This window comes from Centroberyx affinis, unplaced genomic scaffold (assembly GCF_046629955.1).
Source record: "Centroberyx affinis isolate AG114_WGS23_722 - 3 ecotype Tasmania unplaced genomic scaffold, CSIRO-AGI_Caff_v1 ptg003166l_1, whole genome shotgun sequence".
In the NCBI taxonomy this organism is placed as follows: Eukaryota; Metazoa; Chordata; class Actinopteri; order Beryciformes; family Berycidae; genus Centroberyx; species Centroberyx affinis.
Window position 1 is genome coordinate 176,987 of NW_027281219.1, and position 23,966 is coordinate 200,952.

At 41.7% G+C, this 23,966-nt stretch overlaps 1 protein-coding gene across 1 annotated transcript in view; it reads left to right on the top strand.

The window, feature by feature from the left end:
* Nucleotides 1-23,966, top strand: part of il16 (interleukin 16) — a 47,924-nt gene that overhangs the window by 14,092 nt on the left and 9,866 nt on the right. The window contains exons 11-23 of the mRNA XM_071537961.1: nt 161-278; nt 764-896; nt 6,791-6,878; nt 6,976-7,247; nt 8,825-8,965; nt 9,080-9,232; nt 11,471-11,582; nt 12,043-13,268; nt 13,971-14,122; nt 14,479-14,644; nt 16,220-16,321; nt 16,499-16,730; nt 16,966-17,094. Coding sequence (XP_071394062.1) covers nt 161-278; nt 764-896; nt 6,791-6,878; nt 6,976-7,247; nt 8,825-8,965; nt 9,080-9,232; nt 11,471-11,582; nt 12,043-13,268; nt 13,971-14,122; nt 14,479-14,644; nt 16,220-16,321; nt 16,499-16,730; nt 16,966-17,094 — 3,024 coding nt within the window. The remainder of the gene's footprint in view (nt 1-160; nt 279-763; nt 897-6,790; nt 6,879-6,975; nt 7,248-8,824; nt 8,966-9,079; nt 9,233-11,470; nt 11,583-12,042; nt 13,269-13,970; nt 14,123-14,478; nt 14,645-16,219; nt 16,322-16,498; nt 16,731-16,965; nt 17,095-23,966) is intronic.

A 23,966-nucleotide genomic window follows, 5' to 3' on the forward strand; every position in this document is an offset into this window, starting at 1 on the left:
AACCAACCTTGAAAACAGGGTTAGATCGATATATCAGTAAGTAAATGGATGTTCAGAGCATTTTGATGGTATATTTGCTACAATCCTCAATCAATTCACTGTAAGTCAATTCAGAATACAATTGATTATGTGAGCTAACCCAAACTCTTTGGTTTTCCAGAGGCTGGTGTTGGTCTGGGTATTGGACTGTGTTGTGTTCCCTCTGGTGACGGCTGCCCTGGTATCTACATCCACACCCTCTCTCCTGGATCTGTAGCCCACATGGATGGTAGACTCCGGTAAGGAGGAAAAACTGATTCTCTAATACAGAGGAATAGCAGAGAATATATACAAGGGGTGGAAAGAGTACCAAAATATCCAGTTAAGTAGGGGAACAGTTACATTCATGCAATTTTACTTAAGTAGACATAAACTACGTGTGTAATGTACTTAAGTAAAAGTTAGTCAGTTACTTAGAAAACACAGACATTGTTACATATGATCTTGACCATGCAATGAACAAGCACAAGATCACGGAGTTCAAACATTGTTATAGACTATTATAGCTTTCTGAGCATAAGATGCTAAAATGTATTTCATTATTCAAACTGTTGTTCTACTGTTGTGTTCTACTTTTTCCCACCATTCGGAAAAATATGATTTTGTTGACTGTGTGTTGGATCAGTTCTTTGTGCTTGTTTTGTAAACGTTTTTCTGTATGAAAATCAAATTAATTTCCCCCCCTCTCTTTCCTTTCTCTCCAAACTCTTGGTGCGGACGTCAGGTGTGGGGATGAGATCATGGAGATCAACGACACTGTGGTTTACAACATGGCGCTGAACGACGTCTACACAGTTCTGAGCCAGTGCACTCCGGGTCCGGTCCAGATCATCATCAGTCGACACCCTGACCCCAAAGTACAAACCGCCTCCACTACCACTCCACTAACAACACCCTCACCATGTGGCTCTACTGTTGTGACAGCTGTGTGTGCGGTTACATGGGTGTGTTTGTGTGTGTGTGTGTGTGTGTTAGGATGGTGATGCACTAAGCCAGTGACGGACTTGGATAAAAAAAATCAGCCAAGCACATGGTCTCTAACTCAAGTGTTTCAGGTCTAGCTTTGTATTTTTTCTGGTAACTGAGCACTGACCTCTTGGTTGTTGGTTTTAAATTAGTATTTTTTTGTAGGTATTCGGTCAGCCCATGCTCAGCCTTGGTTATACAGGATGGGATGTACGTAATACAGTTGGGGTTGAGAATGTGCTGGATATCAGGCATCAAGAAGATAAGGATTGTATCTGCTTACCCAGCAGTCCTTTGGATCACGCTTCAGTATAACCATGTTCTTCAAAGCTCAAATTACACTCGGCCAGTAGTTGAGGTAAATCTAGAGATGGCAGTTTGGGGGTCACTGAGCAACTTGGTCAAAATTGCTGGATCAGTATTGTCTGGCGGTTCTAGTATCTTTGGCAGACGGTTTCAGGAACCTTGTTGTTTTAGTGACATGACTTGGGAGTGGTTTTTGTGCGTCTGAAGCTCTGTAACCTTTCTGTACAACCCTGTGTGTGTGTTTGGGTCAGACGTGTTGTGTTTTGGGATACCGTCATCCAGTGTGGGCATGTCCACACTGTAAAATAGCACTGGCATCAGCTCATATTGGCATGTAGGTGGTGTGCCCAACATATTGTGTTCAGCAAGCTGCTGCTCAGAGACTATGAGACTCCACCTTTTGACCTGATGTTCCACAGTCCAACAGATCCAACTTCTGTTTTTCTTCTGAGATTTTGCAGCTTGAGATTTCTTTCCTTTCTTTGGCATGGCCACAAGAAAGTCAGAAAGTAGAGCAAATCTTGATGTGTCTTTTTGTCCTCAGAAAATGTAACTTGAGATTCAACAGATACAAAATGATCAAATTATATTGCTTAGTGAGGACTGTGCAAATGCTATTCAGAACAACTCTAAGACTGGTGGAAAACTGAGATACTAGCTCTAAGATTGAAAACCTCCAGTGAGAAAATAGGGAACTCTTGTATGCACAAAGTCCAAGGCTCTCTAAATCCAGTAAGTAGGGAAGAGACTAAAAGCTTGACATTTAAAAAGCCTTTATTGTTAAAGCCAACATGTTTTGCCCATAAGGTCTTCATCAGAGCAAGAATGGCTCCACAATGAGTAAGTCACAGTTTAAAAATACTATATCCAGTCAAAGACTAGCAATAAAGGCACATGCAAAAAGTCTGTGTAAAGACAGTGGAGGACCAAACCAAGGAAAAAAAATAAATACAATACTCCAAAGGTGAAAAAAAACTTAGTAAAAAAAAGTGTGAGAGAGCAAGACAAAGGAGAGAAGAGGAAGACAAAGACTCAACAACACTCATGTAAACCATAAAATACAAATTAATCATCATAGGACCATAATACAAATGGTACTGTAAGCTCATATCATAGGACATGAGAGATGGCAGCAACACATTTTTAACAAACAGCAACAGATCTAATATAGAATCTCTCCTCAGTCATGATCCAAAATACTGTATACAGTGTTTTTATTGTATAGCTTATAAGCTATACAATCCATCAGCTGAATCATCATTAGATCCTTATAACACACACACATAAAGCTATAGGTTTATATTACAAAAAGTAGCAGATATAGCAATAGATTTACAAGAAATCAATCTCCTCATATAATCCAGGATACTCTATTACCTCCCCATACCGATGCCTTGATATATTCAATACCTTCAATACTCAGAAGGGAATAATTGCTGTTATAACACTCTGCAAAATGTCTAGCCATAGCGTAATCCTGGTTGTTCTTATGGATAGCGTTTTTATGTTTGGCTAACCAGTCTTGTAAACGTCTCTTAGTACAAGAGCACCAAGTGTTACTTCTGTCTACCTCTAAGACTACTTTTAAACTATCTGCATGTGGTCATCCCTAAAAATGGATTAATAGTGGAAAAGCCTAGGCATCGGTGAGAATAGTAAATGCATCAGATCCATCGATATCATTTGAGATGGGCTTGTAACATTTGACTAAAAACAGTAGTGAAATGGCAGACAGAAATATGAAAAGACAGTCAAGAGCAAAGCCGAAGATTTTTTCCCTCCCCTCACCATCATTATCATTCAAATAGTCTTCAAATAGTCTGCAGAGCCCACTCTGATGTTCATAGCCAAAACAAGCAGCAAACTACTGTATAGCTTATCTAAAATCCCTTGGTTTTAATTTGAATCATTAGTTCACTTAACATACAAACATAAAAGTCTCCATCCTGTAACTTTATCCAAACAACAAGAAAGAAGGGTCTCTGAAGAGTCACCTCAAATGCAATGCATGCTGGGAAGAATGCCAATAAACTGTTTCTTAAGATATTTAATATGCGCAGTTTAGTGAATACTTGGTAAGAAGTTCCTTGGACTCATAATCTGACTCATAAGTCACAACTGAACTCCTGAACTCATAATTATAAGTAATGAAGCTGACAACTAGCAACTGTATGTTGAAATTGACAAACACATCTATATTGCTTAGGCTTAGTCATTACAACACAGGAGATTTATCTGCTCACCTCTTGGCTCTGAGCAACTCTCAGTACTTCAAACCTGAAAAAGAAAAGAGCCATGAAAGACTGTTTCAAGCACTTCAAAAACAACGGTACTCCAAAAGACAAGCTAGAGGTAGTCTTCTCTTTGAAAAATAAATGACCTCAATTTCATTTTCACAACTGGAACCACTGTACAAAACACAAAATTGTGATGCCACACAATTCACTTCACATTAGTTTAGCTGCCAAAATCCACAATTCTAGTAGGCGTTATACTTCGGATACTTTTATTTTGAAAACTACAAAGGACGCTAGGCTGCTGGAAAAACACCGGAAATGCGCCAGAGGTTACTTTACAAAAGAAACAGTAATCTCTACGGCCTATCGTGAGTTACTTCTTTAACTTAACTGTATTGGCTCATTTGCTTACCCTCTTATAATTCAGACCATATGTAGCTTCCAGTGCAGTAGCTAGCAAGCTGTAATGTCCTACAGCAAGAGTAGTAAACAGTAACGTTAGCCGACGCTAGCTCCTGCAGGTGCAAGACTAACTTAATTAGGTTATCCGACATTACAATGGCGAAAATTAGTCATGCTGAGCTATTTTACCACGAGTGGAAAACCGTGGTAAAGTTTGATGTTGGATATAGTCGAATTATATTTGAATTCAAACTCTATAGATAAGATTAGACCTCTGATCTCGACGGCGTGGTCAGTGTTTACAATGTTAGGGGACGGGGACAAAACCTCCTTGGACACACCTCCCTGCCATCAATACATTACTGAGGAATGAAAACATATAGATGTTTTCTTCCCCCCCCCCCCTTTTGGCATCATATCTCTAACAAATGACAAATAATACTTTTGAAAAAAAAAAAAAAAAACACCCAAACAAACATAATTAATCAATTTCCCTTAGGGGATGCAATCTTATCATAATTGTATTCTGTCCCATTATGCATTTATTGTAGTTTGTGAATTATAGCCATTTGTGTAGGTGTATTATATTTAGTACATGGGCACATGGGATAACTTTTTGAAAAACTTTTCCCCCCCAAACTGCTCAGAACCTCAGCGATTCATTAACTGATAGTTGTAATTCAGTTGTCATTTTTACAGTAGCTCAATCAATACTCCACCATTATCCCTATGGGTTTGAATGGGAGGCAATGCATAAAGGGATGTTTTTCAGATATATTGCTCAAAATCTCATTGATTCCTCAACTGACTGTTGTACTTCAAAATTGAGCTTAAAGGTATGTTTGTGCTGCTTATCATCATTGTGGGATTTTTTTTTACAGTAGCTCCAGCCAGTCCAGAATGACTTCTGTTGGAATCAACAATCTATTAATGGGCTTGAATGGGAATGAATAATAAAAAGAGGTGTGCCTCATGTGGGTCTTGCAGTAGAATTTTTTTCTACTGATTTTTTTCGGTCACAGTACTTGGAAGCTTTGAAAAAAAAAAAAATCCATTATGTTTCCAATAAAATATTTTTGTAAAATAAAGAAAACACACAAAACAAAAAGAGGTGTGCCCCATATAACCTATATAGTACACTTTTTAATTGTTGATCTTGAATCATTAGGTCACTATTGAAAAAAAATCCATTATTTTCCATTAAAAAAAAATTACACTTTTTATAACAATAAACATTAGTGTGTCACAGGTGGCCTTGGTAGCAGAATTTAATCAAATTTGTATATTTAGTTTTGAATCAGTTGGGCAGGTGACCCTGAAGCTATTTGTGTTTTTTCATTTGCTCAGTCATTTATTGACGGCCCCTAAGCAAATACCCCAACAACAAACCACAGAGCTGGGGAAGTTCGAAAGGTCTGATTTGAATGTCTGTTGAATATCCAACATCAAACTGACTTAGTCATGCTGAGTTACCTTTCCACATAAAGAGCAAAGCCCCAGGGGATTTTATTTCAACTCAGTCCCACCGATCAACTCAGCACATGCAATAATATCCACAGCAAATCTAATAACTTCATGTACAAAGGAAATAAAATGTCATGCTGGAAAACTTTATGTTTGAATATAAACAACACAGCCAAATCAGTGTTTTTTAATTCTGAAATATGACCGTATATACAGAGGGGAAATGGAGGCATAACCATTACTGCATTAGACTGTAATACATGTTACAAGCACTTTGCCAAACAGCTTGAATAAGCAAAACGCCGGAAACAATTAAGCAGTTAAATTATAAACACAGACAAAGTATAAGGCATTTAAAAACATGACAGTTTTCTTCAATCATCATGACTTTGCACCAGCTATACATAGGTTCTTCCTTAAGTTTGGACATGGGGCAGGGGGAGAAAGATGGACTTATGATGTGATGAACTCATGGGCATGGACGGCTAATGCTTCACAGCAACAGGCAGTAATGGCGGTGGCTTTAGCCTAGAGGTTAGAGAAGTGGGCTTGTGACTGAAAGGTTGTTGGTTTGAATCTAGACTGGATAGGAAAATCCAGACTGGATGGGAAAATGTGGGTAGAAAAATGAATGAGTAATGCTTCCCTTCACCAGCTGCCTTGGAGGCGTCCCTGAGCAAGGCACTGAACCCCCAACTGCTCCAGTGGAGCTGCTCAGTAGCCAACAGTAGACTGTGGTTATACTTGGTGGTAACTTTGCTTGGCTAAATTGTTTTAAAAAACTAAAGTGAAACCAAACGTCAAAACTTTATTCAAATGTGTTCAAACATCCAAGATAGTCTTCTGTAATTATAGGTCCCATATTATAGGAATTCAAGTTTTCTTCTATTTATATACTGTATACATACAGTATATGATCAGACTGACTCCAGTCAAGATATCGCAACTGGACTTGGTCCTGATTGGCTCCCCTCACTAAAAAAATACTGAAATCCTTCCTATTAGGCCAGTTTGCAGCATTTGAAGTGGAAAGCCTCCACTCAGCAGGTTTACCACATTTGAATCAGAGGAGCTGCTGGTGTCGGCCAATCAGGGTCCAGTATTGTGAGGACTTAGTCTTCACATTCATTCAATTTAACTAATTCAATTAGTTACAAAAAGTACATTAGTTGCAAAACATCATGAAGAACATCATACTTATCCTGAGCCATAGCAGATTTGAAAACTGAATAATCTGGGACCTTTAAAGTTGAGATATTATGAACAATTTGTCCTGGGTGTCAATATCTTTTCTCCTCATGTATAATACAAGAATGGGGGCTGATTTATGTGGCATAATGCTTTGATTCCCATCTTCTGTGCATTGTGTCTCCCAGGTATCAGAGCAGCAGCTGAACGACGCTATCGCCCAAGCAGTGGAAAACAGCAAACTGAGGAAAGACAAGAGCCAGTGGAGTATTGACGGTAAAAGCTTCTTTATCCATCCAGACAACAAGAAAAATGGTTAAAAAAAAAGTGGATTTGGTTTTGACGCATTTCCTTGTGCCTGGCTCTGCCCCAGGGCTCCGCAGGCTGGAGTCCTGCTCTCACAGCCGGCAGAAATGCGAGCGGTGCCTGGAGAGGAGCTTCAGTCAGCTGACGGTCCGGCGGGCGCAGAAGGCCATGACCCGCTCCTGCAGCGACAGCACCAACAACCACCACCACCCCCACCCCCACCACCACCACCACCACCACCACCACAGCCGCTGCCTCAGCCCCACCGTCACCGTCCACAACCTGCACAACACACACCACAACCCCCCCGCCCGCGTCCACAGCCTGGACACGCCCATGGTAGCCAGACTCACCACTGATGGCTTATGGAATGGGGATGGAGAGGGTTCAGGGAGGTCTGCTGATGTCAGATGGGTTATCAGGGGCGAAACATGCAGTCGTTCAGTCATACATTATTATAATGATAAACGTATTCATGCATACTTATTAGGGCTGGGCAATATATCAATATTATATTGATATCGTGATATGAGACTAGATATCTTCTTAGATTTTGGATATTGTAATATCGTGATATGGCATAAGTGTTGTCTTTTCCTGGTTTTAAAGGCTGCATTACAGTAAAGTGATGTCATTTTCTGAACTTACCAGACTGTCCTAGCTGTTCTATTATTTGCCTTTACCCACTTAGTCATTATATCCACATTACTGATGATTATTTATCAAAAATCTCATTGCGTAAATATTTTGTGAAAGCACCAATAGTCATCCCTGCAATATTGTCGCAATATCGATATCGAGGTATTTGGTCAAAAATATTGTGATATTTGATTTTGTCCATATCGCCCAGCCCTACTTACAACTGAACATTTAGCCCACTTCGTAGAAAATACCGAGATATATATCGTGTATCGCCATTCAGCCTAAAAATACCGAGATATGATTTTTGGTCCATATCGCCCAGCCCTAATACTTATGTGCAGGGTTTGTACAAAGTCTTGAAAGTTTGGAAAATGCTTAATTTTAACCGTTATGTTTTCAAGGTTAGGAATATGCTTGAATTCGAATATACTCCTTGAAAAATACTTGATTTTCAACATAATCTGGTGTTTCATCTACACAATCACTCATGTAAACCAAAAATCTTTTAATATTTGAAATGAAACGATCCCGTCATCATATTTGTTAGCAAGCATTAAATAATCATGATCAAATCACATTGATTGCTGTGGGTATAAAGGAATACTGTAAACTTTATTTTTCGCAATTGCATTTATAGTAACAATTTAGATGTGATGATAAAGGCTTCGAGAGTCTGGGAATTTTTGGTTTTGGTACCTTGAAAGTGCTTGAATTTTACTCTTAAAAAGCTGTACGAACCCTGTATGTGGTATCTGAAAATGTCTCATTAGAATCACTTCAGGTTAAGGTCTTCCTATAGACAACCAGTGTAGTATTGATCAATTCTAAAATAAATATGTAATCAAACTGCATCATATCCATCATCAGAGGTGGTGACACTGACTAGACCAGATCTGATTTTTAATAAAAGACCAATATTAGCCCCATATACAGTACTGTGCAAAAGTCTTAGGCACCCTAGCTTTTTTATATAAAATGTATTTTTGATGTTTATTTGTTTTCTGCATTAGTGAGTCAGTAGACTAGTACATTTCTTTGATATGGATGGAGAAACTTTTCATTTAATTATTTTTGAAAACATCTTTGCTTTATGGATTTTTTTTTTACATGTGCCTAAGACTTTTGCACAGTACTGTATATCTAAACTGATATATCAGTCTAATCCTATTGGAAATATCTGTTATTGTCTATGTATGTGTTTATGTGTATCAGTGCAATGTCCCTCTTTCTGAAGATAATGCAAATGTGTATACATCTCATTCCCTCTCCTCCAGTCTATGACGGAGCAGTGGTCTGACAACAGACTGTCGGTGCCAGTGTATCCTGATGACGACTACAACGTCCCGTACAACTCTCCTGCTGCCAACCTGTCCAGTCAGCAGGCCCTGGACCTGGCCTTCAGGGGGAACAGCAAGGTGGGAACAGACTAAAAGCCTGCATCCATCCAGCACCTATAATCAGGGTATCGTTAGTTTAGTGGGACAGCAAATGAATACAGTAGATGAGAACATGCTGCTGTGTGTGTGTAGTCCAAGTCCAGGGTGTGTGTCGCTCCGCGGAGGTACTGCCGGCCTCAGGATGTGACCAGTGAAGAGGGCTACGCCGGAGACTCCAGCGGCTCTAGCAGAGGATCTCCTGTTAGAGACGATGGTCTGGGTCCCTCTGCACACAACGGATGCCAGGTACGCTCACAACACTCACAACGACTCAGCTACAGAAGCTAGGATGGGAAAGTTCATATTTCAAGTTTCTGTAATTCATGTCACTTAGGAAGATGCCTATTTTCACAAAATGTCTAAAATGTCATACATAGGGATGGGACAATATATCGAAATTCAATCACTCTCTAGCAAGCTAGTGACATCGCTAGAAAGATTTGTGTCTTAGAAATAAACGTAATTCTGTACATTCAGACTTTGTTGTCATAGAACTTTTATTTATTACATCATATCATGCTTGTATTGGATCGTGAACCCTATATTGCATATTGAATCGTATCATGAGATCAGCATATCATCCCATCCCTACTCAGACATAATGAGTATGTACAGTGGCTATGAAAAGTATTCACTCCCGTTGACTTTTTGCACATTTTCTTGTGCTACATCATTATTTCAAAATACATTTATTTACATTTGAAAATAGGAAGCCAAGTCACTCTTCTTTTGTGTGCAAATAAATAAAAAAAAAATAAAAAAGGCTTTTATTTTTCTGCGGTTACCCTACATGATTCAGCATAGGTTTCTTCATCAGGGGTCATAGATCATAGATCTCCTATCAAAACATTGCACACAAACAGGAGTGGCTTCCGTTATTCAAGTATTTTTTTTACCCTTGACTGCAATAAGCACACTTGTCTTTAATTTGGAGAAGCATAAAGCGTGTCTTTGCTTTATGCTTCTCCAGATTAAAGACACTCTGGTATCCCCTATCAACAATGTTTTGGTCTAAATATCAATACAAAGTACTCTTTCCTACTAAAGTGTAAATTCAAGAACTTTATGTGAAAGTATACAATTCCTATTAATAGATAAATCTAGTTTGCAAAAGTATTCATCCCATATACTCATTTCCTATTAATTATTCCTTATTCTTAGGTAATACTAGATTTTTAATACTAGATTATTACTTTTTTTGCCTTTATTGGACAGTCTCAGTAGAGAGAAACAGGAAAGAGAGAAATGATGTGACAAATGTCCCAGGCAGGATGAGTCCAGTACCTGTGGTTCCAAAGAAAAAAACATAACCGTTATCCTTCCATCACTAAAAGGACAGAGGGCGCACTTTTCAGAAGGTTTTTCCTGTCCAATTTGTTCATTGACTTGCATAGTCAAAGTGGAGATAAGAAAGTGCACTGATACTATATAGTGATAGAGGCATGGCTTATTTTTACATAAAGACCCCAGGAATGAATATTCTCATAGGGCAATGAGGGATTCATTTTTTGTCTGTGCAATCTATGTTCAAGACTATTGTCCATAAAAGGATGTTGAAAGCAGGGGTGGGGACAAAGATGCTGTCATCTCAGTCTGTTTTTTTTCCCTTTTTACTCTGAGTTCCTGTTCTGTTGTGTATCACAAGGCGGATACTGCTGCCTGATCAGTGCACTGTTTCTCTCAATGTACTAATCATGCTGCCTGTGATACAATAGCATCTAACACAGCTACTCTCCTCCCAATGCCTCCAGTTTTTCAGCAGTATATACAAGGCCTTGCGAAAGATCCTGAGGTTACTCTTTAGAAATGTATGTGAAGTGATGCTGCTTTATGTGTTTTGCTGGTGAAAGCATGGTGGCTGTCTTTGGCCTTTTTGTTCTTTTTAGTAACATGTAAAGGTGCCAGGTCTTTTTTTTATCACAATAGCTTTATTGCTATGCTTTCCTATATGTATCTACCCTGCATCTACCATATCTTCAACTATTGCAGGCATTAGAATAAGTGACTGATACTGATTTACCGTGCTTATACCGTGCTTAATTTGCACACTTTTATATGTATGTGTGTGCGCGTGTGTGTGTGTGTGTGTGTGTGTGTGTGTGTGGGTGTAAACATATCCTTGAAAACTACAGAGACTAATGCAGCCGCTAGAAAAATCTGTATGATGCGCTGCTCACAATACTGATCCTATAGTTGTGTTTCCCCATCATGCTTAATGTGCTTGACTTGACATGTATGTGTGTATGTGCGTGCATGCCTGCGGGTGCACATGTATCCGTGCGTGCAAAGTGCTTTTCTTCTGCCCGTACGCATCAGGCTCGTCGCTGCTGGGTTATGGCTATCGGCTTTTAGCGGCTGAATTAGATTGCGTAGAACGCTGCATGTGGATGAGAGTCTGAGCGGAAGCGGAGTTACATTACTGCACCTCTCTGCGGTCGCTGCGAGAACAGCCGTCACCCTCAACACTTCCTGTTTGTGCACCAGGAAGGAGAGCGAACGAGAGAGCCGTCTGAGGGAAGTAGAGAAGCTTTCAGCCGTACACACACTGCAGACTGCCCTCCGCCCTCAGCCTGCACAGAGGACAGACTACACAGAGGTAGGAGACAGGTGGCATTACCTTACATTTCACCATACACGCACCCCCCAAAAAGGGCATTTTCAGAACTAGTTGGTCAGTTATGACTTTAGTTACTCCAACAAATTCTGGTCGTAGTATTTCAGTGCAAAGTAATTGTGAAGTTCCCTTTACTGTTCAATGAGGAATTCCTATCAGTCAAGTAAAAGTTCAAATGAGGCTGCGGCTTCAACCCTGATCACTTGCTTCAGTTAGAGCAATGGTTCTCAAACTGGACTAGGAGACCACCCATGGATCCTCAGCAAAACGAAGAATAGTTTAATTTCAGCTCTATAGAAAATGAATGGACTTCCGGTAACTTGTTGATCGTGCTGCTTACAGTATGGATGCACGGTTATGTCTGTTTGGGCGTCTGTGACATGAAAACATGTGAGAACCCCTCAATCTTTGCTACTATCTTTACTCTCCGTTTTGTGGACAGGTGATTCGTCGGCTCAGCTCTGCTCCCAGGCGAAGAGAGGAGCTCTGAGGAGGCAGGCCCGCGTCGAGCAGCACGCCCAAGAGCAGCTGCAGGACCCCTGGGTTCGCCTTTCGGACAGCTCCCCCGGAGATCCCCTAGAGATCCCACATCGCCACGCTGCGGACGGCACGCCGCCTGCGAAAGCCCATCACCACAGCCCACAACTACACCACAACGCCAACAGCAATCCTGTCACCATGAATGACGAAGGGAACACCCCCGAACTCAACGGGACAGTCACGTCACATTCATCTTCAGACCCAGCTTCCGACCCGACTCCCCAGCCGCAGTCTGAAACCCCTCCGGAAGTGAAGAAGGGTCCCCCGGTGGCGCCCAAGCCCGCCGGGTTCCGGCAGAGTCTGAGAAAAATTCGTAACGGGCGGGACCAGAAGGATGTAGCTAAACCCGCGGATCAGAGGCCTGCTGGGGGATTCAGCAGAAGCTTCGGAGTGAGTCTCAGATCTACCTCCTCTGCAGCCAACTTGTCAATCAGGCAGAAGATCCACTCGTTCGAGACCTTTTCCAGTCCGGAGGGTCAAGAGAAGGGGGGCAACAGGAGCCCCCTGGCCCTCTCCACCTCCCTGCCTCTGATGGAGAAGGATTCTCCCAGGAGTCACCATGCCCCACTGGGAGATCACGGGACTAAAAAAAATGAAATTACCAAAGAGATCAAGGCAGACTGTCCCGTACCTGCGGAGGAGAGAGGCGACGCACCCGTCTCCCCTTCACCTTCTGGTCTCACCTCCGCCCCTCCTGAAGCTGGCCTTCCAGTAACGGCCAGTTCCTCTAGCGCCGATCCTCCCTCCGTCGAATCCCCCGTTGCCCCCCCATCTTCTGAGACCGTCCACACAGATCCTGGCTCTGGGACGAGCGATTCCCATTTGGTTCCAGACAGAGATGACACGGACCCCTCACCGTCCAGCCAGGAGGCAGCCGCCTCAGAGGCAGACCCGGAAGCAGAGGCCCTTAGCGGGTCCACAGAGACGAAGGATCCCCCTCCCGCTGCTGGTCCGACCCGCAGGAGATCCAGCAGCAGTGCCAAAGGAGAAAGTCCTCCACCGGAAGCCCATGGAGAGCAGAGCCAAGGGAAACAGCTGAGCCTGACCCGGAATGCTCCATCTCCATCTCCATCCCCAGACACTTCCATCGGGGAGAGCTTCGGGAAAATCCTCGCCTTCAGTAACCAGGTATTCTTTAGTCCATATGAGGAAAAGTTTTAGTTCGGTTTGTCTTGTGCAGGGATTTAGTGGAGGATAAACCCACCTAAACGTTTTTAGGTTGATTTAAAGCTTTATGTAAATTTATAGTAGGCTATATATCATCGTAAACTGTATTAAACTGAGTATAGGGTCTTTTAAGAGGGGAAAAAAAGCCTATATGAAAGCTTTTCTTAAAGTATAACTGGTCTTTTTTGATATTGGTAGTTGTTTGCCTAGTGATGATCACTACTTTGTGGTAAAAGTTTACCCACCTTTTTACCCACAACTTTATCCACATATGTATATTCACATTTTTTCTTCACATGCCCATATTCTTTCTCATTCATGTATATCACAAATCCCTTGTTATACGTGTTTTTTAAAATTTTATTTTCACCTTAATTTCATGTTTTAGTCTTTATTTTTTCTTTTTCTCAATATATTCTACTGCTGTTACACCCGTTTGCACGCCCTCATAATTAATATTTTTTCATACTTTTCATTCATACATTTCTACATAATATGCATAATATGCAGGGGATCTTAAATTTGCTATATTTGTATTTATATTATATTTTTCTTTGCTGTATCCTATTACTATTTGCTGCTGCAATGAACCACACTGCAAATTTAATCTCATCTTGTCTATAACTTATTCTATTCTATTCTATTCTGTTCTGTTCTTTCCAGGTATCCCAAGCTTTGATGCGCTCCCTGCCCATGTCCCCCGGCTTGTTAAGCCATGGTAACCCTCGGTCCACCGATCCCCATTTCCCCAACGAGTCCAGCTCTCAGGAGGCCGACCCAGCCCCGGACAGCATTGAGAAGGGATTCTCTGTCAGGTAAAACTCTCACAGATACAGATACATGTGATTTAGGCAGATAGGACTTGTTGTATCATTATTATTTAGAGGGATTTGTTGAAACACACCAAAGCTCTCGGAATGGTGTATCTGTTTTATCATCATCAGGAAGTGGGTTCAGGTTGAGAAAGCTGTTTTCACTTCCCGTTAACAGTGTTTATCATAGAGAACCAGCGAGCGAGTTATCGTCAAACAGTATTATATTAAAGCACAGCACACGTATGCACAATTTCCGAAAATGCTTGAAAACGTGTGACATGAATTGTACTGAATCGACATCCAAAAAATGTCACATAATATTCACGTGAGAGTGCGTGTTCCTCTTTTTCTCACAGCTTGGCCAAACTGAGAGAGTGCACCATCGAGCGAGGGGAGGGGGGGTCGAGCGAGGAGGCACCAGCCACTTCTGCTTGCGCTCACTCTGTGATCTCAGCCATCCCCTCACAGGAAATACAGAGGATGATCCAGGAAGTCAAAGCTCTGGATGAAGAGACGCTGAAGGTAGAGTGCATCTAAAAAAAAAACCCTACAAGACTTTCTCGTCTTATCCTTCTTATTTCAAATAAATAGCTGCAGCCCAGCCATTGATCATCACTAATATTCAAAGAAGACGCTGAAGAAATAGGATTTTGTCTGACGTCATTTAAAAAAATCCTTGATATTCCAATTCATTTTTTGGTAACACTTTATTTGAAAAAAAAAAAGAAGCAGATTATAAGCATAGATACACTTTTCTTACAATATAATGATCAGAGAAACAATCAGAAATGTGCATTCAATTTAATGTCATGTCATAAATGATACACTTAACCCCCTAAATTTGATTATAATAAGTACCATACACTCACAATGTGCTTATAATGAGTTTATGATGCCTTGTAAGGCCTTGTGTAAAGTTTCCAGACTGTGTGTAAACATGCAGTCTGAAAAAAAAAGTAATGATGCTTTATCTAGTTTCCAAACATGGATCATTGTTCTTCTTCAATTGTTATGCACCACTGGCTCAACGCATCAAAACAGCCTTTTAACCTGCAGAAACTGGCTGATTGTACTGGCTTACTCTGAACTGGACTTCGCTAAATCCCCATCAGGCCAGATTGTGGCTCCATAAGTGGTTGAGAGAAAATCCAAAGAGAAAACATCGGTGAAGGTTTTGAAAGCCATTAGGAGATTCGTACGGCTCTCGCAAAACAACATTACAGAAGCCGAGACCATTAAAGATGAAGTCACAGTACTCGGCTGCTAAAAATACAAATACACACACACACAGATGCACACACAGATGCACACACACACACACACTGGGGGACACACATACATGCTGAGAGCTCAGTGCTTGGAGTTTTAACATTTGTTATCTTCTATTCGTCACAAAGGATTTTCCATGTTTCACTTTTCAGTCTCTCTCTACACTGTGAGGTTGGCTTGCAGCTATCTGGGATCCAAAAGGGTCACATCAATCTATAGACACCCGATTGATTGATTACATTCACCGCATTCATTTCCTTGCATTACATTGTGTGGGTTAAAGCCATCGGCCACCTGGTGGGTGGAGGGCAGAATCTGAAAACATAGATAGAGGTGACGATTAGTGAAAACTCTGCCAGCTGGCCTTTATGACAGATTGGAAAGATGCTAGCTGGCTAGCAGGTCTGGTACTGTGACTGTTTTCCGTGTGTGTGTGTGCACGTGTGTGTGTGTGTGTGGCCTGAAGGAAAGAGCGAGCTGCTTGTGTCTCCTGGTCAACTAGAGATCTCTATTGCAACTCAAACATCCAACCATCTGGGAGCCATACTGTGCTCGACATCTGCTGTTTATTAAGCATCATACTGGGATTCCTCTGTGAATGCGGATGATTCCAAAACGGAAAGTGCCTCAGTTAAAAAAAAACCCAAAGCAGTATGTACGACAAACCCTCACTTTCTCAAAGAGTGTTTATTTTGACGTTGAAAGTAAAAACGTGTCAACCCAAAACCAGTGGAGCGAGCTGGTAAGAGAAATACTGAGCTGTTCATATTAAAATAAAAAAAATGCAGAATTACGAAGCTGCATCCATCTCTCTCCCTTTCTCCACAGCAACTGGTGGATATCCATGTTGTCATTCTACACAAGGAGGAGGGAGCCGGGCTGGGCTTCAGCATCGCTGGAGGGTCCGACCTGGAGAGCAAGGCAGTTACGGTAAGCAGCAACTCAACATATTCATATATACTTGTGTAGGATCTGATCAGAATGCCACATTAGAATTGGGAAGGAACTATCAGAGAGGAACTATCGGTCCAACGCAAACACCCATTCCGTGAAATCCATTTCCATGAATGACGCTTGTTCTCTCCCTCTGCTCCCTTCGCTGTCCAGGTCCACAGAGTGTTCCCCAGCGGCCTGGCGGGTCAGGAGGGCACCATCCAGAAAGGAGACGAGGTGCTGTCCATCAACGGACAAACGCTGCGCGGCGTCACGCATGCCGACGCCACCGCCGCTCTGCGCCAGGCCCGCAACCTGGAGCTGGCCGTGGTGGTGATCTGCAAGAGAGCGGAGGACGAGGGACGAGACGGGGGAAGCTCCAGGAGCGACGACCCCAACCCAGCAAGTGGGTGAAGGCCGATAGAGGATAGTCTTAAGATAAAACTGTTTCTTCTAGGCTGTATGTTGGGTTTGGGTCGTCTATTATTGTGCAATTCCAACAGAGTAGATGGAAACTTAAACGATCCCCATGAGGAAACTGGGGAATTGTGTAGGGAAACTGGGAAATAGGGAGTTTGCATCGAGATTTGAGGTTTGTGAGAAAAAACCCCAGTCTGGAGGCTTTTCCCTGTGTGTTTCAGTGGAGGAGCTGGGCGCTCCAGTCAGTGTGGAGCTGGAGAAAGGAGCAGGAGGAGTCGGCTTTACTCTGGAGGGAGGGAAAGGTTCCATCCATGGAGACAGACCGCTGGTCATCAACAGGATCTTTGCAGGTACACACTAAACAAAAATAGCACTAAAAATGGTTCTTTGGCTCGTAGTCATAGGGGAACCGCTTTTGGTGCTATATAGCACCTAGCTTTAAAGGTGTTATATAGCACCTTTGTCAAATGGTGCTATGTAGAACCATTAGAGGTGCCATATAGCACTATATTGTTTTTACATTTTTGAGCTAGTAGGGCCGTTAAATCATGCCAGATACTACCATAGACGAGTCAATATGCTTCTAAATGACACTTTTACTTAAAACATGAATGATAATTAATCATTTCTTACCAAATGGTGGCTTAAAAGATTCAGAATCCTGTACTAAATGTTTACTGAGAAACACATTACCCTTTCAAAACCTTTTTATTTATTTCTTTCAGCAAATAAATTCAATGCTGACAAGTCAGGAAAAAAAAAAACATATAAATACATAAATACACTGTAAAAAAAAAAAAATCCTGTTGTTTACGGAAAAAAACTGGCAGCTGTGGTTGCCAGAATAATTTTGTAAAAAATACAGTAAAAATGTGAACAACTTTACAGAACAACCTGTAAATTTTACAGTTTAAAACTGTTATAATTTACAAAAAAATTACATTTTAAACCGATAAAACCAACAGCTCTTTTCTGCTGAATTAGCATGACCACACTGCTATTAAACTAATTCTTTCAGTAAGACTTACATGCAGTTGTCGCTTATTGTACATTGAATCCCATTCAATTTCACTGAAAAATACCAAACATTGTTTGACTGTAAAAGCCTCATTATAAGACTGTCATTTTACTGAATTTTTCTGCAGATTTTACTCAAAAGTTGTTTATAATGTAGTGTATTTTGCAGTATTAATGACAAGAGTTTTACAGTGAAAGCAACATCTAAATACTGCAATTGAATTTTCTGTAAAAATGTATTCATTACAATTTAATATATAAACTGTCAAAGTATTTTTCATCGCCTGTTAGGATTATTGCTCAGTGAAAAATAGAAACTGTTTCTATACATTACAGGCAGATTGAACACTTCTATCTTAGACGATTTCATTTAAACCTCACTGCCTTCTTACAGATGTTTGACTTTTAGCAGAAATGTGAAAAATGTAACCCAGTGTACACAGATTAAGCATCTAAAAATTCAAAAGCAAAGCTAGATATACCTTAAGAGTTACTGTACTGAAAGATTAAAAAAATTCCAATAATAACCTTTCCAAGAATTTATTAACCTCAAAGCAGTTAACAACAACATCTGTCATTTATCAACATACATATTCGTAATATGTACTTTACAAACATTAGAATAGCTTATTGTACATTGAATCCCATTCAGTTTCACTGAAAAATACCAAACAAACATTGTTTAAAGGCATAAAATCCTGTTCTGACTCAATCTCAAATATAAACTGTCTAAAAGTATTTTTCATCGCCTCGGATTATTGCTCAGTGAAAAATAGAAACTGTTTCTATACATTACAGGCAGATTGAACACTTCTATCTTAGACGATTTCAGACTGCAGAAAGTCCAGGAGGAGAGAAAGGGAGGAGGGGGAGAGGAGGTGAGAAGGGGGGGAGAGCGAGATGAGAGAAAGGGAGGGGGAGAGAGAAGATGAGGAAGAGAGAGAGGGGAGAGGAGATCAGTGAAAGGGAGAGGAGATCAGAGAAAGGGAGGAGAGAAGGAGAGGGAGAGGAGATGAGAAGGGGGGAGAGGGAGAGAGAGATGACAAGGAGGGAGGATGAGAGAGGGGGAGAGAAAGGGAGGAGGAGGGGGAGAAAAAGGGGGGAGGAGATGAGAGAAAGGGAGGAGGAGAAAGAAAGGCGAGAGGGAGGAGGAGAGAGATGAGAGAAAGGGAAGAGAGGATATGACAAAGGGGGGAGAGGAGGGAGGAGGAGATAGAGAGGAGGGAGATGAGGAGAGAGGGAGAGGAGATGAGAAAGGGGGAGAGCGAGAGGGAGGAGGAGAGAGAGATGAGAGAAAGGGAAGAGGGAGGACAGGAGAGGGGAGAGAAGATCAGTGAAAGGGAGAGGAGATCAGAGAAAGTTAGGAGAGAGAGGGGAGGAGGAGAAAGAGATGAGAAGGGGGGGAGAGGGAGAGGAGGGGGAGGAGATGAGAGAAAGGGAGGAGGAGAAAGAGAGGTGAGGAGAGAGAGATGAGAGAAGAGGGAGGAGAGGATATGACAAAGGGGGGAGAGGAGGGAGGAAGAGAGAGGGGAGATGAGAGAAATGGAGGAGGGAGGGGGAGAGAAAGGGAGGAGATAGAGAGGGAGGGGAGATGAGAGAAAGGGAGGAGGAGAGAGGGAGAAGAGAGGCGGGGGAGATGGGGAGAGGAGATGAGAAGGGGAGAGCGAGAGGGAGGAGGAGAGAGAGAGATGAGAGAAAGGGAAGAGAGGAGAGAGGAGAGAGGGAGGAGGGGGAGAGAGAGGAGGGGGAGAGAGAGGAGAGAGGAGAGGGGAGAAGGGAGGGGAGAAGGGAGGGGAGAAGGAGGGGAGGAGGAGGAGAGGGGAGGAGGAGAGGGGAGGGGAGGGGGGGAGGGGAGGAGGGGAGGGGAGGAGGGGAGGGGAGGAGGAGAGGGGAGGGGGGGAGGAGAGGAGAAAGGGAGATGAGAGAAAGAGGGAGAGGAGAGAGAGGGGGGAGAGGAGAGAGAGGGGGGGAGAGGAGAGAGAGGGGGGGAGAGAGAGAGCAGGGAGGAGAGAGGAGTTCAATAAAGTGAAAATGTTGGATAAAGCCAACCCAAGAAGACCCACCTCTGCAGAAAGTCCAGGGTTGAAGCCAGCTCTGATGGGTAATGATGTTGAAGCAGTAATAGCTCCCAAACATCATGCACAGGGCAGAAACCAAGGAGGGGATGTTGTCATGTACGATGTTTCCATCCACACTCAGCATGAACCGTCTTGAAGAAGAGCAGGATCGTCCAAAAAAGAAAAAAAACAACAAAAACATAATTCAAACAAAATTAAACAAGACTTGTCTTCCTGAAACATTTCACAAAACAATTTGAGCATATATGTTTTTAAATCTTCAAGGTCAGTTAAATTGCTTACCATTCATACAGAAATCAGTGTATGTGCAGGTTTAGGGGAGAGAAATGTAAGGCCTTTTAAGGCCACTTCGACTAACCTTAAGAGCTTACAGTAACAAAAAACATTGTGCAACATGAATTTGTGTCCAAATAGACAGAAAAGAGAGAAAGGGAAGAAAGAATAGAGAAATACAAAAGAATGAAAGAAAGACCAAGAAAGAAAAAAATGTTAACTTACCACACACAACAATGGTGGGAGTCAAGTGAACTTGGTCCATCTGTACTTCCCCTGCCAGGCATGTGTCCTCCACATAACAGAACATTGCGTCTTCCTTCTCATCAAAGCAGGACAGCAGAAGCAGCACCATCTCTTTGACGTCTTCAGAGCAACCACTCAGCTCTCCCTTCATCACTTTAAACTTTGTTACAGCCTGTAGGAACTTCTTGTTCTTGTACACACAAACAGTATTCGTGTAGTTCAGGAGCCCCTTCAGATCCACATTCCGTGTGAAAGTTTCTTGAAGCCCAATTCCGATGAGTTCCTTGAAGCAGACTGCCATGCCAAGTTCGTCGAACCAAAACAGCCACTCTTCCAGGAGGTATTTTATATTTTTCCCCTGGTTGACTTGTTTACGCTGTGTGTAGAAATTCGACTTCATTAGAAGTTTGACCTCCTCTGGATTTGCACCAGTTTGCTGAGACATCATCTTCAGTTTTTCTGTCCTCTCCTGCTGGCTCTCTGGGGTCTCTCCAAGGGGCAGGAATTTCAAATCCCAATGAATGCACCTATAAGTGTCCTGGATTGCTGCTCTCTGTTCTGGAGGGACTTTTGGTTTTCTTATTTTTGGGGTCGTAGATCGCTTCACATTCTCTATCCTATTTTGCAATTGCTTGACTAGAGAGCGATACCCTGGCCCAATCACGTCTCCCTCTATTATGTCTTGCAGAGATTTTGGATATTTTGCCACCATCTTTTTGGCAACTTCAGTAGAGATCCTTTTACTTATGCAAGAACTTTTTTGCATCATCTCACAAACCACAATCCGGACCATCTCCCTTCTCATTCGTGGACTTGGTCGTTTTCCTCTCTCCAATGACTGCATCAGTTCCTCTGGGAACTTCTCCCACGGTATTATAAAGGTATCCACCCAGTCTATATCAGGGCTTTGGCAGCTGTTGGAAGAGGTTGAGGATGAACTTCTGGGTGAAAGAGACTGCAAGGATGCGGGAGGTCCTGGCGAGGCACCAACAGATGAGCTGCTGGTTTTAGGAGTCTGGCCTGCAAAAACACACACACATACACACAAAGAGAGATATCAGGAACACAATGTGAATGTTTTTATATTTCTGACTGATCTTTTATGCAGGCTACTTTGGGCACTGGTTGCATCCTGTACTGCAATACTTGACTTACATCTCAGCTTCTTAGCAGCAAGGACTTTTCGGGCTTGAATTGGTCTCAACGCTGACAGCAAATCGGCTTCCTCAATCAACCGAAAATCATCATGTCTCCACCCCCAGGGATTGTAAGGTCTCTTCTAGAATATCTTTCGTCATCTCTGGAAGGTCAGGCAAGACCTCAGTGATGGCGGCGCGTAGAAATGTTTGCTCCAAGTCAGTCATTTCTGGAATCAAGGAAGAATGACACCAGTTGTCAAGATTACAAATAAAAGAAGACAAAAGTAATTAGACATTAAGTCAAGTAACACTGTACATACAGTATATACAGATAAGAGGAACCTGTACTTTGAGTATATGTGAGTGAGGATTTACACCTTTTATTTCTGTACATCTAGAAGGAAAAACTGCTGTTACTTTAATATTTTTCAAATAGTATTTTATCATTTTTACTAAGCATACATGTGCATTTTTAATATGGTTTCTCCACCAAAGTGGCCAAGATCATGTTTATTTTACAACACGCTGTGTTTCAGCAGAATGACTTGGTGCCCGTCAACAATGTATGATGGTAACGGATAAAAATCTACCAAGTCGTTAATGTTAAGACATTGCAACCTTGTACTCTGTTTCGTCACTGAGTACAGATGGTATTCAGAATGATAGTCAGCTTTATGTATATCCATCACAAAATACACAGCTGCATCATTTTGAATTAAAATAATGAGAAGTTCTCCAAACTCCATGGACTCATCATTTTTTGACACAAGGAAATTCCCTTTTTTATATGATGTATATTGTATGTCTGTGGAAACACTAGTATTGTTTTCTGAAAAGCCAAACTCTCACTGCATGTTTAATTGCGTGACTGTAAAGGTTTGGGTAAAAAGTACAACTGTCTGCCTGAAACATCTGATGTCTTTCGGATAAAGTTAGGCAGATGCTTTTAAAGTTTTTCAAATGCCTGGCACATCTCTTGAAGTAGCTGTGTTTACTTTCAAAACGCATCGTCCATACTCTGATCAAGGGGCCAAATTTCAAAAGTAGTGACGGATAGTGCAGCAAGAAATGGTGTTTTGTTTTTAGTGGACACTCAGGAAATAAACACTTTCTTGATTCCAAATATTCTTATATTATAATGTCAACATAGGCTACCTGTGACAACAAAATCTTTTGCACACAGATCTGGAGAGCTAACTGCCAGACATCTCCTGGATTTTACACTTTGTCACCAATTAATACAGGCAGCAACCTTAACAAATTCCAGTTCTGAATGGCTTGACCCGAAAGGTTGGACAATTTCTTTTTCTTAATGAAATACTACAGAAAGTACAGTGCAACATCATAGGATAAGACACCCTCAAATGTCATGGCCTAAACAACGTGGGAGACCAGGCTGGCAAACATGAAAAGATTTCAGAGCATTGAAAACAGAGTTTACCTTTATGCCTTTGCTGTGTTGACTGTCTTCAGCTTGTAGATCACCAACAGCAGAATCGTAACTTTCAGGGGTGCGCTGTGGACCACTTACATTTGGATCATCACTCTCAAACTCACTTTGCGTGATTTCACAGTACCTGCAAAAGTACTGAGACAAAGAGAAGTTTTCAGTAAACCCACCAATGCTGTGTGAACCCAAATTATTACCAGCAATACAATACAGAGCCCCTTTGACCGTTTCACCACCTACAGTTATTCCATTTTCCTCCAAATCTTTTAAATCCACTAACATCTCTGAGAAAACCTTAGCACTTCCAAATTGTTTTAGGTCATTCTCTCCAGACAATAAGACAAGGGACATGTGATCAGTATTGGACTGCACATGAGCAGGTAAACTTGCCACAGAAAGATATACTGCAACAACTTTGTGTTTTTTCTTAGCAGAGCCAAGGGGATTGACAATTTCAAAAGCATCCTGGTACAGAATTAGCTTCAGGCATCCTGGATTTTCAATGAAGAACTGGTTGGACTAAAATTTGCTTGTCATCATCAATTCAGACAGCAGAAATGTGTGTCACGATATTAAAATATCTTCATATCATCACGATATGATTCCACTGAAAGACGATAAACGATAATATTGAATTATCGCCCAGCCCTACTGTGGCTAATACTGCACAGGGGTTTTCAGTTGACCAGAATAGTATATGTCCAGCAAGTACAATGGAACCAGCCTTCACCATAAAGAACATCCCTGAGTCAGAGGTTATGAAAATCATCAGATCTCTTAATTCATCAAGAGCAAAGGATGTGTTTGGGATGGATACAGCCATGCTCAAAGATCTCAGTCCAACACTTATTAATCCCATCACTAAAATCCTTAATCTCTCTATATCACTGGGGCAGTTTCCAAGTGCTTGGAAGTCAGCTATTGTTACTCCTATTTTTAAATCCGGCGATCCACATTCAATCTGTAATTACAGGCCAATCAGCATCCTCCCTACAGTGTCCAAGGTTGTAGAGAAATGG